The 17,137-nt window shown below is 35.6% G+C and overlaps 2 protein-coding genes across 2 annotated transcripts; one reads left to right on the forward strand and one right to left on the reverse strand.

Moving 5' to 3' along the window:
- Positions 1-8,972: 8,972 nt before the first annotated feature.
- LOC132603451 (cysteine proteinase inhibitor-like) lies at positions 8,973-12,358 on the forward strand. Its single transcript, XM_060316520.1, has 2 exons — positions 8,973-9,200; positions 11,980-12,358. Exons 1-2 carry the CDS (start codon positions 9,096-9,098, stop codon positions 12,172-12,174), a joined length of 300 nt encoding a protein of 99 aa, XP_060172503.1. The 5' UTR covers positions 8,973-9,095; the 3' UTR covers positions 12,175-12,358.
- Positions 12,359-13,438: 1,080 nt separating this feature from the next.
- On the reverse strand, positions 13,439-14,235 carry LOC132603444 (large ribosomal subunit protein eL13y-like). The gene has a single exon (XM_060316511.1). It carries the CDS (start codon positions 14,189-14,191, stop codon positions 13,571-13,573), a length of 621 nt encoding a protein of 206 aa, XP_060172494.1. The 5' UTR covers positions 14,192-14,235; the 3' UTR covers positions 13,439-13,570.
- Between the last annotated feature and the right edge of the window lie 2,902 nt (positions 14,236-17,137).

A 17,137-nucleotide genomic window follows, 5' to 3' on the forward strand; every position in this document is an offset into this window, starting at 1 on the left:
GTGCCTCGTATGGATTCCGGGAACCATAACTTTCACCCAAACGTTATATGTATAATGGGCAACCTTTTGACTATAACATGATATGACATGGGAACATACCACAATGTCATGCAGATGGCTTCGTGGATAAAGGGAATCAGCAAAGTTGCATTCCACCCCGTGGACAAGGGATCGATTCTCCTGTCCACGTTTTTGATAAACTTCACTCTGCTTTTTGTTTTACACAAAATCACAGCCTTACTTTATTTTATTTTTTTCCTTTTAAAAATCACAACAGTCAAAATAAAATGAGACCACAACAAATTTAAAACTTGTTGGAAGTATTACTTTGTCCAATCTCACTTCTTCAAATCAATTTTGAAACCAAAAAATAATGAAAAGTGAGAAAGCTTCGAGTTCTAAAACAATGTTGTTGGTTCTTCCATTTTGTATCAGGTCCTTTCATTCTTATTTCTCATTTTGTCCAATCTCATGAAGAAACTATTTCATCTAAAGATGTTGGAGATGCTCATGTTGCTGCACACGTAAATGAATTCAATACCATTGTAAATCAATTGTCATCGGTAAGAATTGACTTCGATGATGAAGTGCAAGCTCTAATTTTGTTGGCATCCCTAAAATATAGTTGGGAGCCAATGAGAGCAGCGGTTAGTAATTCTATTGGTAGTGACAAACTAAAGTTCAACGATGTTAGGGATCGTATCCTTGCTGAGAAAATGCGCAGGACAGATTCCGGAGAGGCATCGACGATTTTTGCTTTTAATGTTGAAAACAAAAGCAGAAATTATGACAGAAACAACAATCGAAATAGGGGCAGATCGAAGTCAAGGAATGGCAGAGGTCAATCCAGACCAGGACGAACATTTGAGTGTTGGAACTGTGGAAAACCAGGTCACTTCAAGAAGAACTGCAGGGCGCCAAAGAATGAGGACAACAAGGGGGCTGGAATCAACACTGCTATGGAAGACATTGGCGATGCGTTGTTGCTATCGGTTGACAGCCCGATAGACTCTTGGGTTCTTGACTCAGGAGCGTCCTTTCATACCACCCCACATCATGATATAATGACGAAACAGTCTGTACGGACTAAAACAGGCTCCAAGACAGTGGTATTTAAAGTTTGACAGCTTTATGAAGAAAGCTGATTTTTCAAGGTGCGAGGCAGATCACTGTTGTTACTTCAAGAAATTTGAAGACTCGTACATGATACTGCTACTCTATGTCGACGACATGCTAATCGTAGGAGCAAACCTACAGGATATTGATCAGTTGAAAAAAGAGTTATCGGAAGAGTTTGCAATGAAGGATTTGGGAGCTGCAAAGAAAATCCTTGGGATGAGAATCAACCGAAGCAAGGAGGGCATCAAACTCTCACAAGAAGAATATGTGAGGAAAGTTATCAAAAGGTTTAACATGCATGATGCCAAGCCAGTCAGCACTCCCTTGGCTGGACACTTTCGGTTGTCAAAGGATCAGTCGCCGACAACCGAGGATGAGAAGAAGCAGATGGACAAGATACCTTATGCATCTGCAATCGGTAGTCTTATGTATGCAATGATATGTACAAGGCCAGACATTGCACATGCATTGGGAGTTGTCAGCCGATTTATGAGCAATCCGGAAAAACAACACTGGGAGGTTGTGAAGTGGATATTCAGATATCTGAAAGACAGCTCGAGTTCAGCTCTGTATTTCCGAAAATCAGAAACAGGATTGCAAGGGTATGTTGATGCTGACAACGGTGGTGATGTTGATAGCAGAAAGAGCACATCCGAGTATGTTTATACCTTCGGAGGTACTGCAATCTCTTGGGTTTCCACGTTGCAAAAAATAGTAGCTCTCTCTAGTTGTGAGGCTGAGTACGTTGCTGTGACGGATGCCACAAAGGAAATGATGTTGCTATAATCTTTTCTGCGGGAATTGAATCAGGACCACGAGGGAAGTGTGATATAATGTGATAGCCAAAGTGCCATTCATTTGGAAAAGAACCCGGTCTACCATGCTCGAACGAAGCACATACAACTCCGGTACCATTTCATTAGATCAACTTTGGAAGATGGAGTGTTAGTGCTTGAGAAGATCGCAGGGAGTCAGAATCCAGCAGACATGCTGACAAAGGCAGTGACGATAGACAAACTGAAGCAATGTTCAGCTTCAGTTGGCCTGCACGAATTATGAAACTAGGAAAGAGCTGCTGCATCGATCAAAGTGTGAAGACAAATTAAAATTAGCCTTCAAGTGGGAGAATTGTTGTGTACTGTTCACGCGTATAAATACGCAGTTTACTGTTCACGCATATAAAAACGCGATTTATTATTTACGCGTGTTACTGTTCACGCGTATAAATACGCGGTTTACTGTTCGCGCGTTATTTGAAGCTTATAAATAGAGCTCTAAGCTTCATTTGGAAATACCACCAAAAATTGAAGAAGACAACACATCCCAAAGAGAAAGAAAAATCTAACAGAAATACTCTTAGTGAAATGCCTAAGTAAGAGAAGGCTTTTGAGAGAATTTTTAGTAAAAAATTCTTGAGTGAAATTGGGATTGGGGTTGTGAGGTTGAGTGTAGTAAACACTTGTAATATTTCTTCTTTAATAAGATCTGCAGCAGCAACGTGGACGTAGCTCTCACATTGAAGGTGAACCACTATAAATCTGTGTGTGTTATTTATTTATTCTTCGCTTACACCACGACGTAAGTAGGTTCTGTCTAAGGAGGTTGGTATTTAAGTGGTCCAGCTGTGACCCTCCAATCTTTCCTGGGAACCTGCTTACAAAGGTCAGATTTGGGATTCAAATCCTAACAGAGCCTTGGTTTGTTTGGGATAAATAGTGCTCCAGAAGAGGAGGAAAGGAAAAGAGAAAGGTTTCGCCCCATAAATCAGGCTTTGCTAAGGAATGGATGTGGGTAGATCGGGTAATTATTTTCAGCCGAATGGGTAAAATTATAATTACATTCCAAAGGGGTATAAAGAGACGTAATTAGTTTGGGATTGATGGGTAATTTGTGTAGCTCCCTTTAACTTATACACATTGACATCCATATTAATGCTAAAGGTCGTTTACCATCTTTTCTAAGTTATCTTTACGTGTTTGCAATCAAAAGTTATAATTAATTTTTAAACCTAGTAGTACAAAAGTGGACATGAATGAAGGCTAAATCATTTCTAAATTAGTGTAACAACAACTAGCATCAACGTTAGGAGATTGACATAAAATGTTCATTTGCAGTAGTAGCTTCATAATAATTGTGCCAAAAGGGAGTATATTCTCTTCCTTAATTTTCTCCGCATCCATCCAAATTTGAGAAAACGAATGCTCTTAAATATTTTCCAGTTATCACACACGTTTATCACCCTTCCTTTTAGTGATGGGGAGAGGCACGAAGCAAAGAATGTCCAGTAATAATCAATATGTACCTAGTCTTACACATAAATAAATGTACCGATTGTACCACAACTACCGACTATACTACAACTACTACTAAATAAATGTACCGACTGTACTACAACTACCACTCCTTCCTTTTCTCGTACCATCATCCAATATTCATATTTTTTTGTTGTTTTCTATCGTGTCTGATATCCGTAATGATGTCCAACTAATCCGGTTACTTGTTTGATTACCTTGCGTTCACGTTATATATGCTTCATTGAATGAGAAACTATTCCCTACCAGACTGACTTTATTCTCGGCTTAAATTTAAAATTATTGATTAAAAGCGAAGGAATCACATACATGCAAGACGAAGCTAGCGTTTAAGATATGTTTTTGATCGAACGCAGTAATTTTGATTCAAATTTTATATTTATCTTTAAAAATCCATTTAATAAAATATAACCTATTAATTTAAAAGGCAATATTTTCGAACTTATAATCTTCACATCCTAGCTCAATTACACATGTATTCCAGCACAGGCAAGCAGGGGCGGATCTACGGTGCCTCGTATGAATTCCGGGAACCATAACTTTCACCCAAACGTTATATGTATAATGGGCAACCTTTTGACTATAACATGATTTGACATGGGATCATACCACAATGTCATGCAGATGGCTTCGTGAATAAAGGGAATCAGCAAAGTTGCATTCCATCCCGTGGACAAGGGATCGATTCTCCTGGCCACATTTTTGATAAACTTCACTCTGCTTTTTGTTTTACACAAAATCACAGCCTTACTTTATTTTATTTTTTTCCTTTTAAAAATCACAACAGTCAAAATAAAATGAGACCACAACAAATTTAAAACTTGTTGGAAGTATTACTTTGTCCAATCTCACTTCTTCAAATCAATTTTGAAACCAAAAAATAATGAAAAGTGAGAAAGCTTCGAGTTCTAAAACAATGTTGTTGGTTCTTCCATTTTGTATCAGGTCCTTTCATTCTTATTTCTCATTTTGTCCAATCTCATGAAGAAACTATTTCATCTAAAGATGTTGGAGATGCTCATGTTGCTGCACACGTAAATGAATTCAATACCATTGTAAATCAATTGTCATCGGTAAGAATTGACTTCGATGATGAAGTGCAAGCTCTAATTTTGTTGGCATCCCTAAAATATAGTTGGGAGCCAATGAGAGCAGCGGTTAGTAATTCTATTGGTAGTGACAAACTAAAGTTCAACGATGTTAGGGATCGTATCCTTGCTGAGAAAGTGCGCAGGACAGATTCTGGAGAGGCATCGACGATTTTTGCTTTTAATGTTGAAAACAAAAGCAGAAATTATGACAGAAACAACAATCGAAATAGGGGCAGATCGAAGTCAAGGAATGGCAGAGGTCAATCCAAACCAGGACGAACATTTGAGTGTTGGAACTGTGGAAAACCAGGTCACTTCAAGAAGAACTGCAGGGCGCCAAAGAATGAGGACAACAAGGGGGCTGGAATCAACACTGCTATGGAAGACATTGGCGATGCGTTGTTGCTATCGGTTGACAGCCCGATAGACTCTTGGGTTCTTGACTCAGGAGCGTCCTTTCATACCACCCCACATCATGATATAATGACGAAACAGTCTGTACGGACTAAAACAGGCTCCAAGACAGTGGTATTTAAAGTTTGACAGCTTTATGAAGAAAGCTGATTTTTCAAGGTGCGAGGCAGATCACTGTTGTTACTTCAAGAAATTTGAAGACTCGTACATGATACTGCTACTCTATGTCGACGACATGCTAATCGTAGGAGCAAACCTACAGGATATTGATCAGTTGAAAAAAGAGTTATCGGAAGAGTTTGCAATGAAGGATTTGGGAGCTGCAAAGAAAATCCTTGGGATGAGAATCAACCGAAGCAAGGAGGGCATCAAACTCTCACAAGAAGAATATGTGAGGAAAGTTATCAAAAGGTTTAACATGCATGATGCCAAGCCAGTCAGCACTCCCTTGGCTGGACACTTTCGGTTGTCAAAGGATCAGTCGCCGACAACCGAGGATGAGAAGAAGCAGATGGACAAGATACCTTATGCATCTGCAATCGGTAGTCTTATGTATGCAATGATATGTACAAGGCCAGACATTGCACATGCATTGGGAGTTGTCAGCCGATTTATGAGCAATCCGGAAAAACAACACTGGGAGGTTGTGAAGTGGATATTCAGATATCTGAAAGACAGCTCGAGTTCAGCTCTGTATTTCCGAAAATCAGAAACAGGATTGCAAGGGTATGTTGATGCTGACAACGGTGGTGATGTTGATAGCAGAAAGAGCACATCCGAGTATGTTTATACCTTCGGAGGTACTGCAATCTCTTGGGTTTCCACGTTGCAAAAAATAGTAGCTCTCTCTAGTTGTGAGGCTGAGTACGTTGCTGTGACGGATGCCACAAAGGAAATGATGTTGCTATAATCTTTTCTGCGGGAATTGAATCAGGACCACGAGGGAAGTGTGATATAATGTGATAGCCAAAGTGCCATTCATTTGGAAAAGAACCCGGTCTACCATGCTCGAACGAAGCACATACAACTCCGGTACCATTTCATTAGATCAACTTTGGAAGATGGAGCGTTAGTGCTTGAGAAGATCGCAGGGAGTCAGAATCCAGCAGACATGCTGACAAAGGCAGTGACGATAGACAAACTGAAGCAATGTTCAGCTTCAGTTGGCCTGCACGAATTATGAAACTAGGAAAGAGCTGCTGCATCGATCAAAGTGTGAAGACAAATTAAAATTAGCCTTCAAGTGGGAGAATTGTTGTGTACTGTTCACGCGTATAAATACGCAGTTTACTGTTCACGCATATAAAAACGCGATTTATTATTTACGCGTGTTACTGTTCACGCGTATAAATACGCGGTTTACTGTTCGCGCGTTATTTGAAGCTTATAAATAGAGCTCTAAGCTTCATTTGGAAATACCACCAAAAATTGAAGAAGACAACACATCCCAAAGAGAAAGAAAAATCTAACAGAAATACTCTTAGTGAAATGCCTAAGTAAGAGAAGGCTTTTGAGAGAATTTTTAGTAAAAAATTCTTGAGTGAAATTGGGATTGGGGTTGTGAGGTTGAGTGTAGTAAACACTTGTAATATTTCTTCTTTAATAAGATCTGCAGCAGCAACGTGGACGTAGCTCTCACATTGAAGGTGAACCACTATAAATCTGTGTGTGTTATTTATTTATTCTTCGCTTACACCACGACGTAAGTAGGTTCTGTCTAAGGAGGTTGGTATTTAAGTGGTCCAGCTGTGACCCTCCAATCTTTCCTGGGAACCTGCTTACAAAGGTCAGATTTGGGATTCAAATCCTAACAGAGCCTTGGTTTGTTTGGGATAAATAGTGCTCCAGAAGAGGAGGAAAGGAAAAGAGAAAGGTTTCGCCCCATAAATCAGGCTTTGCTAAGGAATGGATGTGGGTAGATCGGGTAATTATTTTCAGCCGAATGGGTAAAATTATAATTACATTCCAAAGGGGTAAAGAGACGTAATTAGTTTGGGATTGATGGGTAATTTGTGTAGCTCCCTTTAACTTATACACATTGACATCCATATTAATGCTAAAGGCCGTTTACCATCTTTTCTAAGTTATCTTTACGTGTTTGCAATCAAAAGTTATAATTAATTTTTAAACCTAGTAGTACAAAAGTGGACATGAATGAAGGCTAAATCATTTCTAAATTAGTGTAACAACAACTAGCATCAACGTTAGGAGATTGACATAAAATGTTCATTTGCAGTAGTAGCTTCATAATAATTGTGACAAAAGGGAGTATTTTCTCTTACTTAATTTTCTCCGCATCCATCCAAATTTGAGAAAACGAATGCTCTTAAATATTTTCCAGTTATCACACACGTTTATCACCCTTTCTTTTAGTGATGGGGAGAGGCACGAAGCAAAGTATGTCCAGTAATAATCAATATGTACCTAGTCTTACACATAAATAAATGTACCGACTATACTACAACTATTACTAATAAATGTGCCGACTATACTACAACTACTACTAAATAAATGTACCGACTGTACTACAACTACCACTCCTTCCTTTTCTCGTACCATCATCCAATATTCATATTTTTTTTTTGTTTTCTATGTCGTGTCCGATACCCATAATGATGTCCTACTAATCCGGTTACTTGTTTGATTACCTTGAGTTCACGTTATATATGCTTCACTGAATGGGAAACTAATCCCTACCAAACTGACTTTATTCCGGGCTTAAATTTAAAATTATTGATTAAAAGCGAAGGAATCACATACATCCAAGGCGAAGCTAGTGTTTAAGATATGTTTTCAATTGAACGCAGTAATTTTGATTGAAATTTTATATATATCTTTAAAAATCCATTTAATAAAATATAACCTACTAATTTAAAAGGCAATATTTTCGAACTTATAATCTTCGCATCCTAGCTCAGTTACACATGTATTCCACCACAGGCAAGCAGGGGCGGATCTACCGTGCCTTGTGTGGGTTCCGGGGAATCATAACTTTCACCCAAACGTTGTATTTTATAATGGCAAACCTTTAACTGTAAGATAATTTGATATTATAACGTAATACACAGTCATGCAGATGGCTTCGTGGATAAAGGGAATCAGCAAAGTTTCATCCCACCTCCTGGGGACCAGGGATCGATATCTCTGGCCATTTTTTGATAAACTTCACACTATTTTTTGTTTTACACAAAATCACAGCCTTACTTTATTTCTTTTTTTCCTTTTAAAAATCACAACAGTCAAAATAAAATGAGACCACAACAAATTTAAAACTTGCTGGAAGTATTACTTTTGCCCAATCTCACTTCTGCAAATCAATTTTGAACTAAAAAAATTATGAAAAGTGAGAAAGCTTCGAGTTCTAAAACAATGTTGTTGGTTCTTCCATTTTGTATTAGGTCCTTTCATTCTTCTTCCTCATTTTTTTTTAGGTTTTCTCTTATATTGTAATACATTTCTTCTTAATTTTCTCTCTCTCTCTCTATATATATATATATGTCATGTTTGAGTGATTTGTAATTTTTTAAATATATAATAAATATCGATACTCATTCTTTTATTCGATTATTATTGTATATTAATTTGAGATCAAAGGGATTAAGAGTGCAAATTTTGGTTTAACCGATAAATGAACCGTAACGAATGCTATTGGTTTATCAATATTGAGCTATTAGTTAAACCAGACCGTTGGCCCCTAGAAGATATTTTTTTATCCGCTAACCGAATAACTGATGATCGACAACAAATATCTTATTCGTTCGGTTATCGGTTTAGCTTGTGTAGAAACTAATAACCGATAAATCGAACCGAAAACAAATAAAATCTAACCGAACCGAGCAGGCCAGTAAGCAGCCCTAACTAGCGCCACAACCTTCAAATCCTAGATCCGTCTCTTAGGCAAGTATGTTTTTTTTTTTCAACCACCACAGGCAAGTATTGATCATTTAACTACGGCACTGAAACGTCAAAGTCTAAATCTGTCAAATTAAAATATTTATAACGTGCTAGATTTGGCCTGTTTCATTTTGTTTCTCGTCGTCATCTTCCCCTTTTTTCTCTATAAAAACCAATGTAGACTTATAGCCATTTTCTCATTACAAAAAATATTACTGTACTAATTTCTTCTTCTTACAGCCCAATAAATTAATTATTCGCAGCGATGGCAAACATAGGAGGTATTACCGATGTTCCTGCAGGATCCGAAAACAGCGTTAAGTACCAAGATCTTGCTCGTTTTGCTGTCCAGGATTTTAATCAGAAACAGGTTACTATTTATTTATTTATTCTTCTAAAAGTTAGAGATTTGATGGATTTTCCTGTTTGTGGATTTGATTTTGTTTGTTCTTGTTTTTTAATGTTGTTTGATTGTGTTTTTAAATAATAGTCCGATGATGTTGGCCTTAATAATTAATGATACCACTGTTTCTACAGTTTTTATGTTGTTTGATTGTGTTCATTTTGCACTCTTCCTTTTTTTCTTCTTTAACAGCATATGCTCTGGTATGATCACGGGTTTAAGTTATACATATTAGCAGTGTAAAGGTTCGACTTAACTGGCTATCACAAATTATTGCACAACTATATTAGCTTGTTTTTAAGAGTTACTTGATGTCGTAGCAAGAGGCGGATATAGGATTTGAAGGTGACAGGTGTCACAATGTTAGGAACGTGTATTTGGATCAGATCCATCTCTTTTTAGTTTATTCGGGTCCACTTAATAGGTCTTTTTATTTACAAATATGAAAATTAAATTTCAAAAATCAAGAAACTAACATAATTAGCATCTTAAATAAGGAATCGCACCCATTGACAATAAGATAAAATCAACATTTTCACCAAGGAACTCGCATCTTTTATGTATATAAAAAGTTGAACTTGCACAAGTAAAATAACATTTTCAATAAGGGAATAACACCAATAAAAATAAGAAAAATAATAGAAAAACTCTTCAATAGGTAATTACACCCCATAAGTAAATGTAGAATTAGATAAACTACAAGCTCTCAAAAATAAATCATAAATTTCATATTTTTTCTAAGCAATGCTTACGAAATTTCCATCATAATTTAAGTAGTAAACTGATTTAAATTGAATTTAACCATTATAGAATAACACAAATTTTTATAATACACTCCCTCCGTCCATTTTTATTTATCCACTATACTAAAAATATATGACAACTTTTACTTGTAAATTGTATAGTTTGAAAAATCAAGACATAATTTACTTTTCTATACCTATTTTACCCTTATTATTAAGTACTCCAATTTATTTCTCATTTTATTTATTGTTTATTAAGAGTGTCTCGAGTTAAATATAGACAATTAAACATGGACGGAGGGAGTAATAAACAAAAGAAATTACAAAAAAAAAAATTAATTTTGATCTCAATCCAAAATTCCCATTGAGACCCACGTTTTTCGATTAAATACTCACATATTTGAGATTAAGATAAATGCTTAATTTAAGGGATTTTGAAGTTTCTATTTGTGTGTTCTCGCCAGATATCACAAATAAAACAATAGAATAGAGGAAAGGCAACATAAATAATAAAAAGATAAATAGAAAATTGGGAGAGCTGAAAAAGGAATTACTGGTACAAAAGAACTAAAAAGCACAAAGAAAGATGGGAGTCGAAAAATGTTCAAACTTGTGTCTACCAACCATGACACCTTTATCTAATTTGCAACTGAGGGTGGCAGGATTAAATATTTAGCCTAGTTTAAGCATATTGCAACATAGGTATATAAAAAAATTATCAATCTAGCCACCCCCACCCTAAAGGGTGGATCCGCCCCTGGTCGTAGCCTATAGGTAAGGGCGGAGGTAGAGTATGACTTACGAGATTTGATAAGTTCAACAACTTTGGCTCAAACCCTTTATATATGTTAAAAAATTCACTGAACAAGTATAATAATAGATTTCAAACCCAATAAATAAAATCGGTTATCGGTAGAATCTTGAACTCCACTCCACACTTAAAATTAATTCTGGATCCAACGGAACTTAAACTCATTACATCCCATGTTGCTACTAAAAATAAGATTATGTTGGATTAGCTCTGGCACAACTCTATTTGTTAGACCAACCAAATAAGCCATACGCTGAAGAGCAACTTACAAAGTACTACTCTTGTAAGTAACATAATTAATCATTCAACGAACAAAGAACTTTTGTATTAAGAAATTGTATAAGAAAGTAACATGTAGCCTCATAACATTTTAAACTCTTTACACTAAGAAAACTCTACTATGCTTGAATATTGAAAAATGAATTGGGTTAGTCATGACCTTAGATTGGAGAGAGGTGCTTAGACAGGACATAATCCAATTTCAGCTTATCGAGGACATGACCTTAGATAGGAGGTTATGGAGGACTCAGATTAGGGTAGAAGGTTAGTAGATAGTCGCAGTTTTGATATGTAGTCTATTGTCATTTGGTGCTTGCTACTATGTATTGTTACTTGTACTTCAATTATCTTATTTATCTCTGATAGCTACTGCTTTCTTTTATAAGACTGCTCTATCGTGACTTATTCGCTTTCTTTAGTTTCATTTTCATTTTGCTATGAGCTACTTGTGCTTATCTGACTGTTTCTTATGTTTTCTCTTGAGCTGAGGGTCTTCCGGAAACAGCCTCCCTTTCCGAGACAGGGGTAAGGTCTGCGTACACTTTACCCTCCCCAGACCCCACATTGTGGGATTTCACTGGTATGTTGTTGTTATTGTTGAACTGTGTTAATCATACATGTGGGGATAAAAAAGTGGTTTGCATATAAATTTATAGTATTCAATTGTAATCAGCTTTGCAAATGCACAAACTTCAAGCTTTTTTAAATTTTAGGTAGATAATCTGAAATGTTTTCTTTTTGATGTCTTCAAAGTAGAGATGAATTCAACATTTAAACTTTATGCATTTTGAGTTACTGAGTTCTAACGAACTGTACTTCGTCCCTTCTTCAAATGCATTATTAAGAATTAGTTTATTAAGTATTCATGACTTATAATTCTTTCATTTTGAACAACATGTGCTCTGTATTTCAGAATGCTCTTTTGGAGTTTGTGAAGGTTTTGGGTGTGAAGCAACAAGAAGTTGCAGGAATGATGTACTATATAACACTCGAGGCAATTGATGGTGGAAAGAAGAAAACATATGAAACCAAGATTTGGGAGAAGGAATGGGAGAAGTTCAAGGAAGTTCAAGAATTCAAGCTTGTTGGTGATGCCCCAGGGAGCTAATTAACTATTGATTGGTATATGAAATTACTCTTATGTTGGAGATAAATAAAGTCATTTTTATGTGGAAGTATTTGGATGTCGTAGTGTAAGTGTGTAGTGTATTCCCCAGGGAGCTAATTAACTATTGCTTGGTGTATGACATTACTCTTAAGTTGGAGATAAATAAAGTCATTTTTATGTGGAAGTATTTGGATGTCGTAATGTAAGTGCGTATATACACTACTATAAAGTTTTTAAGGTATTGAAATTGTTACTTAGTTCAACATATTCTGTACGTAATATTGATCTGTACGGGATTTTTTAATTAACGCCATATGCAAATTAGTATTTTCCTTTTACTTTTGTTTTGTGTGAACTCACTGGAGTTTTTTATGGGTCGGGTAGTATCGAATATTTAAAGTATGATAACAATAAAATGGCAGTTGGGTATGTAGCTCAAATGGTAGAGCGCTCGCTCTGCATGCGAGTGGTATAGGGTTCGATCCCCTGCATCTCCACCTAATAAACTAATTAGGGTTACAAGAATTCATCCCGATGAAAAAGAAGCTATGTCCACATTATACAATGCATAAGTTGTTGGAGGAAAAGCTTACTTCTATTTTAAGTAACTATAGTAAATTTACAAAGAAATTTGAAAATTTTGCAGATATTTAATCCCTTTTTAAAATTTAGTGAAAACGAACATTATTATGAATATGCATACAAAAATAATATTGTAAACATCTATAACTTGTATATTAATTAATTTAAAGGATGGAAAATAAAACCAAAAAAATTGCATCTGAACTTCACTAAACAGCATTGCATAGTTTAAAAGCTAAACAACTTACATTTAGGAGCCTAAATTTTTAACACATTTATATGCTCCAAAGATTTATCCCTTGATAAATGACAAAATTAATAAACAATGAATCAGGATTCAGAGAAGAACATAAATTTCTCTCACGAGAAAAAATGGATTGTAAAAGACAACAACTTTATCAAATTAGTTTTATTCTAATCAACTTTCTGCATTCAAGTAATAAGCTCGAAGGACTCGATCCCTCTAGACGACAATAATGATGATTTATGAAAATCTGGAGAACTTTAATCAGTTAAAAGAAAAATGAAGAACTTGAAGACTGCAATTCGATATATCAATAAACAACCTTTGTGTAAATTAAAATGATTTATGAAAACTACAAATTAACTTTACATTCTTACATCTATCACAGGCTTTTAAAGTAATTGACTCACATAACTTTTTTTTTTTTTTTTTATCTCACAAACAAAACAAAATCATTGAATAACATGAAAAACATAAGTTCCTCAAAATGATTGTATGAATAAACCTTCATCACAAGGTCTACTAGAAAGTTGATAATGCTTAACAGACTACAGAACAATTCTAAATTGCTCACTTCTTCTCGTCCTTTGCAGCTTCAGCTGCCCTCTTCTGCCTCACTCCAACATGTCGGGCATTTGTACGCTCAATTCGCAGCTTGCCATAGGCATTGAATGATTTCATCTCCTCTGTGACCTTCACAAGTTCAACAGCTGGCTGCTCCCTAGTAATAGGCATGTATGAACCCTGGACCTGGGTGGCAGTAGCAAGCTCCTCTGCACTAGAATCACCAGCCTTGACCTTCTTGGCACACCTTGGGAAGATAACTAGCTTAGCCTTGTAAGTCTTCAGCCTCTGGACGTTGGTTTGTAGACCTTCCAAGGATCTGTTCCTGCGACGATGATCAACAGCAATGCCAATGGTTGGTGCTAGTTTTTTGGGAATACCAGCTGCCTTCAGTTCTTCAAGCGAAAATCCTCTGCCAGCACGGACTTTCATGTTGTATTTTAGTGTTTGTCCATGAACAATGGGTCGGAGAGATCCAGCAGTTGGCCTAGGGAAGATCTTCACAGCCTTCTGCTGCCTAGCATTGCGTCTCCTTGTTTTCCTAGCAGGCTGATTGAACCATGTCTTTACATAGTTCTGCCAATGCTTCTTGAAGTGACCATTGGGAATAACGCTGTTGTGCTTCATGTCTTACCTGGGGGGGGGGGGGGGGGGAAGATTGGGGGCTAGGGTTCTGGAGGCAATGGTAGAACATTGACTCACATAACTATTAAAGGCTACATGCATATTTTTTAAGCAACATCCATGTATACATTGGCTTCCTTCCTTGCTTTTACTTTCGGAAATACTTCGCCTGAAGACACCAAAAGGTAAAGAACTTTCTATCAATCAATTAATAAAGGATGTTATATATAGTCAAGAAATTTACTGTTGAAATTTCAAATTGCCATCGAAATATTTATTTTCCAAATCATGAAAAGCAATTGATTCATATTTTGTCTTCCCCGTAGAGTCAAACTAAATCATCTCAGACTGAATGTTGATACTGAGGGACATTAGAAGTAAGGACAAATTGCATCACCCATAAACAAAAAGAGATTACGAAATTCCAAAAACCTTAGCTTTGACGCATACTCACTACTCCAATACATATAGTTTGTGAAAGTATATAATGATGTTGAATGTTTAATTGGGAAGACCCCTTCAATATTTGTAAATTAAATTTGTAACTCATGACATAAAGTTAGTAACTGAAATTATAATTAATATGTTAAAACATGTCCAGCCATGTTGAGGAAAGAAAAGGGCACATCTGATCGAGTCAGTTACTTTTAAAAGGGAGGAATAAATATTTTTAGCTGTATAAATTGAGTGATAAATGAAAGAAAAGAAGGAAAAAATATCAAAAATTTTAGAAAAATAGATAAATTTGAATGGAGGTCATAGAGAGGTATCACATCACCTTGTCTGTGTCTAGCTTTATATTATATGTAGATTATAGTTTTAACATGTTAAGCCCCATAGTAGTTGTGGTCTCGTTATATGTTCTTAACAATTCTCCCTTTGCGAGCTATTTTTTTTCAATAAGTTGAGGTAAGCTCAATTTTGTTTTCAATAGTGTTAGAATCATATTGTTCGGTATTTCAATATTGAGCATGAGAAACTGCATACTGGATATTCAAGCACCATCGCACCAGAATAAGCTTCCATGGCACTGCATTGCTATAGTTTTCATGATGCAAGGTAAAGTGTATATAAGACTTTTGAGGTTAAATTACAATTTCGTTTGTAGCAATGTGAAATTCCTTTATTCTTTGCAAAGAGATTCAAATAATTCATTAAATTCTTTGAGGAAATTTTTAGAAGTAATTAAATAGAATGATTTAAAAAATAATTAGTCATGCTAAATTTAAAAAATAAATTACACATCTTTTAATTGTTTTTTAAATAATTAAGCGTAATATCGTGAAACTACAAAAGAAATTAGTGTTAGAAGTCAAATCTGAAGGGCGATATATGAAATTATCCAGAAAGTCTTTTTTCGTGCATCCATGAATAGGAAGATTGCTGCCAAGTTAGCTCAAATGAATTACTATTCTTGAAAGTAGCTATGCATAGGAGGATAGAGTGTACTGGTTGTTTGGGAGTTTGTACTGAATTGTTCGCTTCGTAAACAATACATTTAGTTACAAAAAAAAAAAAAAAAAAAAAAAAAAGGACAAAATCCGATTGGTAGCCTAAACAAAGGACTTTTGCGTAAACCAACCTATTACCACATATGAAAATTTGACCGTTATAAAGAAAGAGACACATTACGCGCACTATAAGACTCTACCAAATATTAACCCTTCTATTTGCATTCACAATCTGTGATCACCCCAAAATTCATATAGAAAAAAAAAAGATTATGAGAAATAGAAAACCAAGAAACTTCACTTGCTTGAAATGGCTTCCAGAGACGTAGTTCCAAAGATTATACCCAAAGGTGACGAAAAAAATAGTCTTTTTGCCATCCCCTTTCTTCTATTTGATGCATGTCCTATTGTCAATATTGTTTTTCTTGCGGAATCACTTTGGGGACTCATTACTAGTTGTTTGTTGTTGGTTTTTCATTTTCTTGGATTAGTATTGAAAGAAGTTGGGGTTTTTTGTTAATGCAAATAGTTATTTGTGAATACTCAGTATCCCCACAAAAAATTGAAGTGTTGATTGATAATAATGAGTATCAATCTTTCTTGGGGTTTTTTATTAGGTTAATACCTGTTTATATGATCTATTTGTTTAGATTCTTGATCACAATTATTGAAATTCTAGAGAGTTGTGAAAACTGTCTGTCCTTTTTTTTTTATGATTCGTGTAAAATTTCATATTTTCTTGATCAATCAATGGTAATGTAAACTTGTTCACATTGCTATTCCAAGTCCGAATAAACAATGAAGATTATAAAAGGTTGACAATCAGTGTAAAACTTGTTCTCTTTTATCCGCATTTCAAACACAAGTGGTGACTGGTCTTTTTCCTCATCATGTATAGATTTTTTAAGGATAGTTATGTAAGCGATGGATTTCTAGAATCAGACCTCTCTGAGCTTAAAATATGGAATGTTTAAAGTGCATGACAAGAAAGAAGAAAACAAAAATGTTAATTTCGTGTGAGGTATTATACAGGACTGACAGTCCATTCCTTCAAGAAAACGTTGAGTTCTTTATGATACGAATTTGGTATATCATGTACTAACAAATTATCGTAAATAGCAGATTCATTCCAACACTGCTCAATCATTTATGAAGCCCACATGGTATATTCATATACTGCTAGGGTATCATAAATAATTGGTTCATTTCTTAAAAAAAACACTCTTCGGTCCTCTATGATACCCACACGATATATTCATATACTGCTAGGTATCATAGAGGAGTAGTTCATTTCTTCGGAAAAAAACACTCTTTGGTCCTCTATGATGCCCACACCGTATATTCATATACTGCCAGAGTATCATAGATGAGTAGTTCATTTCTTCGGGAAAAAACGCTCCTCAGTCCTCTATGATACCCACACAGTGTATGAATATATAACCAGGATATCATCAAAGACTGATTCATTCCTTCCAATACAGTCATATTATATATATAA

The sequence above is a fragment of the Lycium barbarum genome, chromosome 1 (genome assembly GCF_019175385.1).
Source record: "Lycium barbarum isolate Lr01 chromosome 1, ASM1917538v2, whole genome shotgun sequence".
NCBI lineage: Eukaryota > Viridiplantae > Streptophyta > Magnoliopsida > Solanales > Solanaceae > Lycium > Lycium barbarum.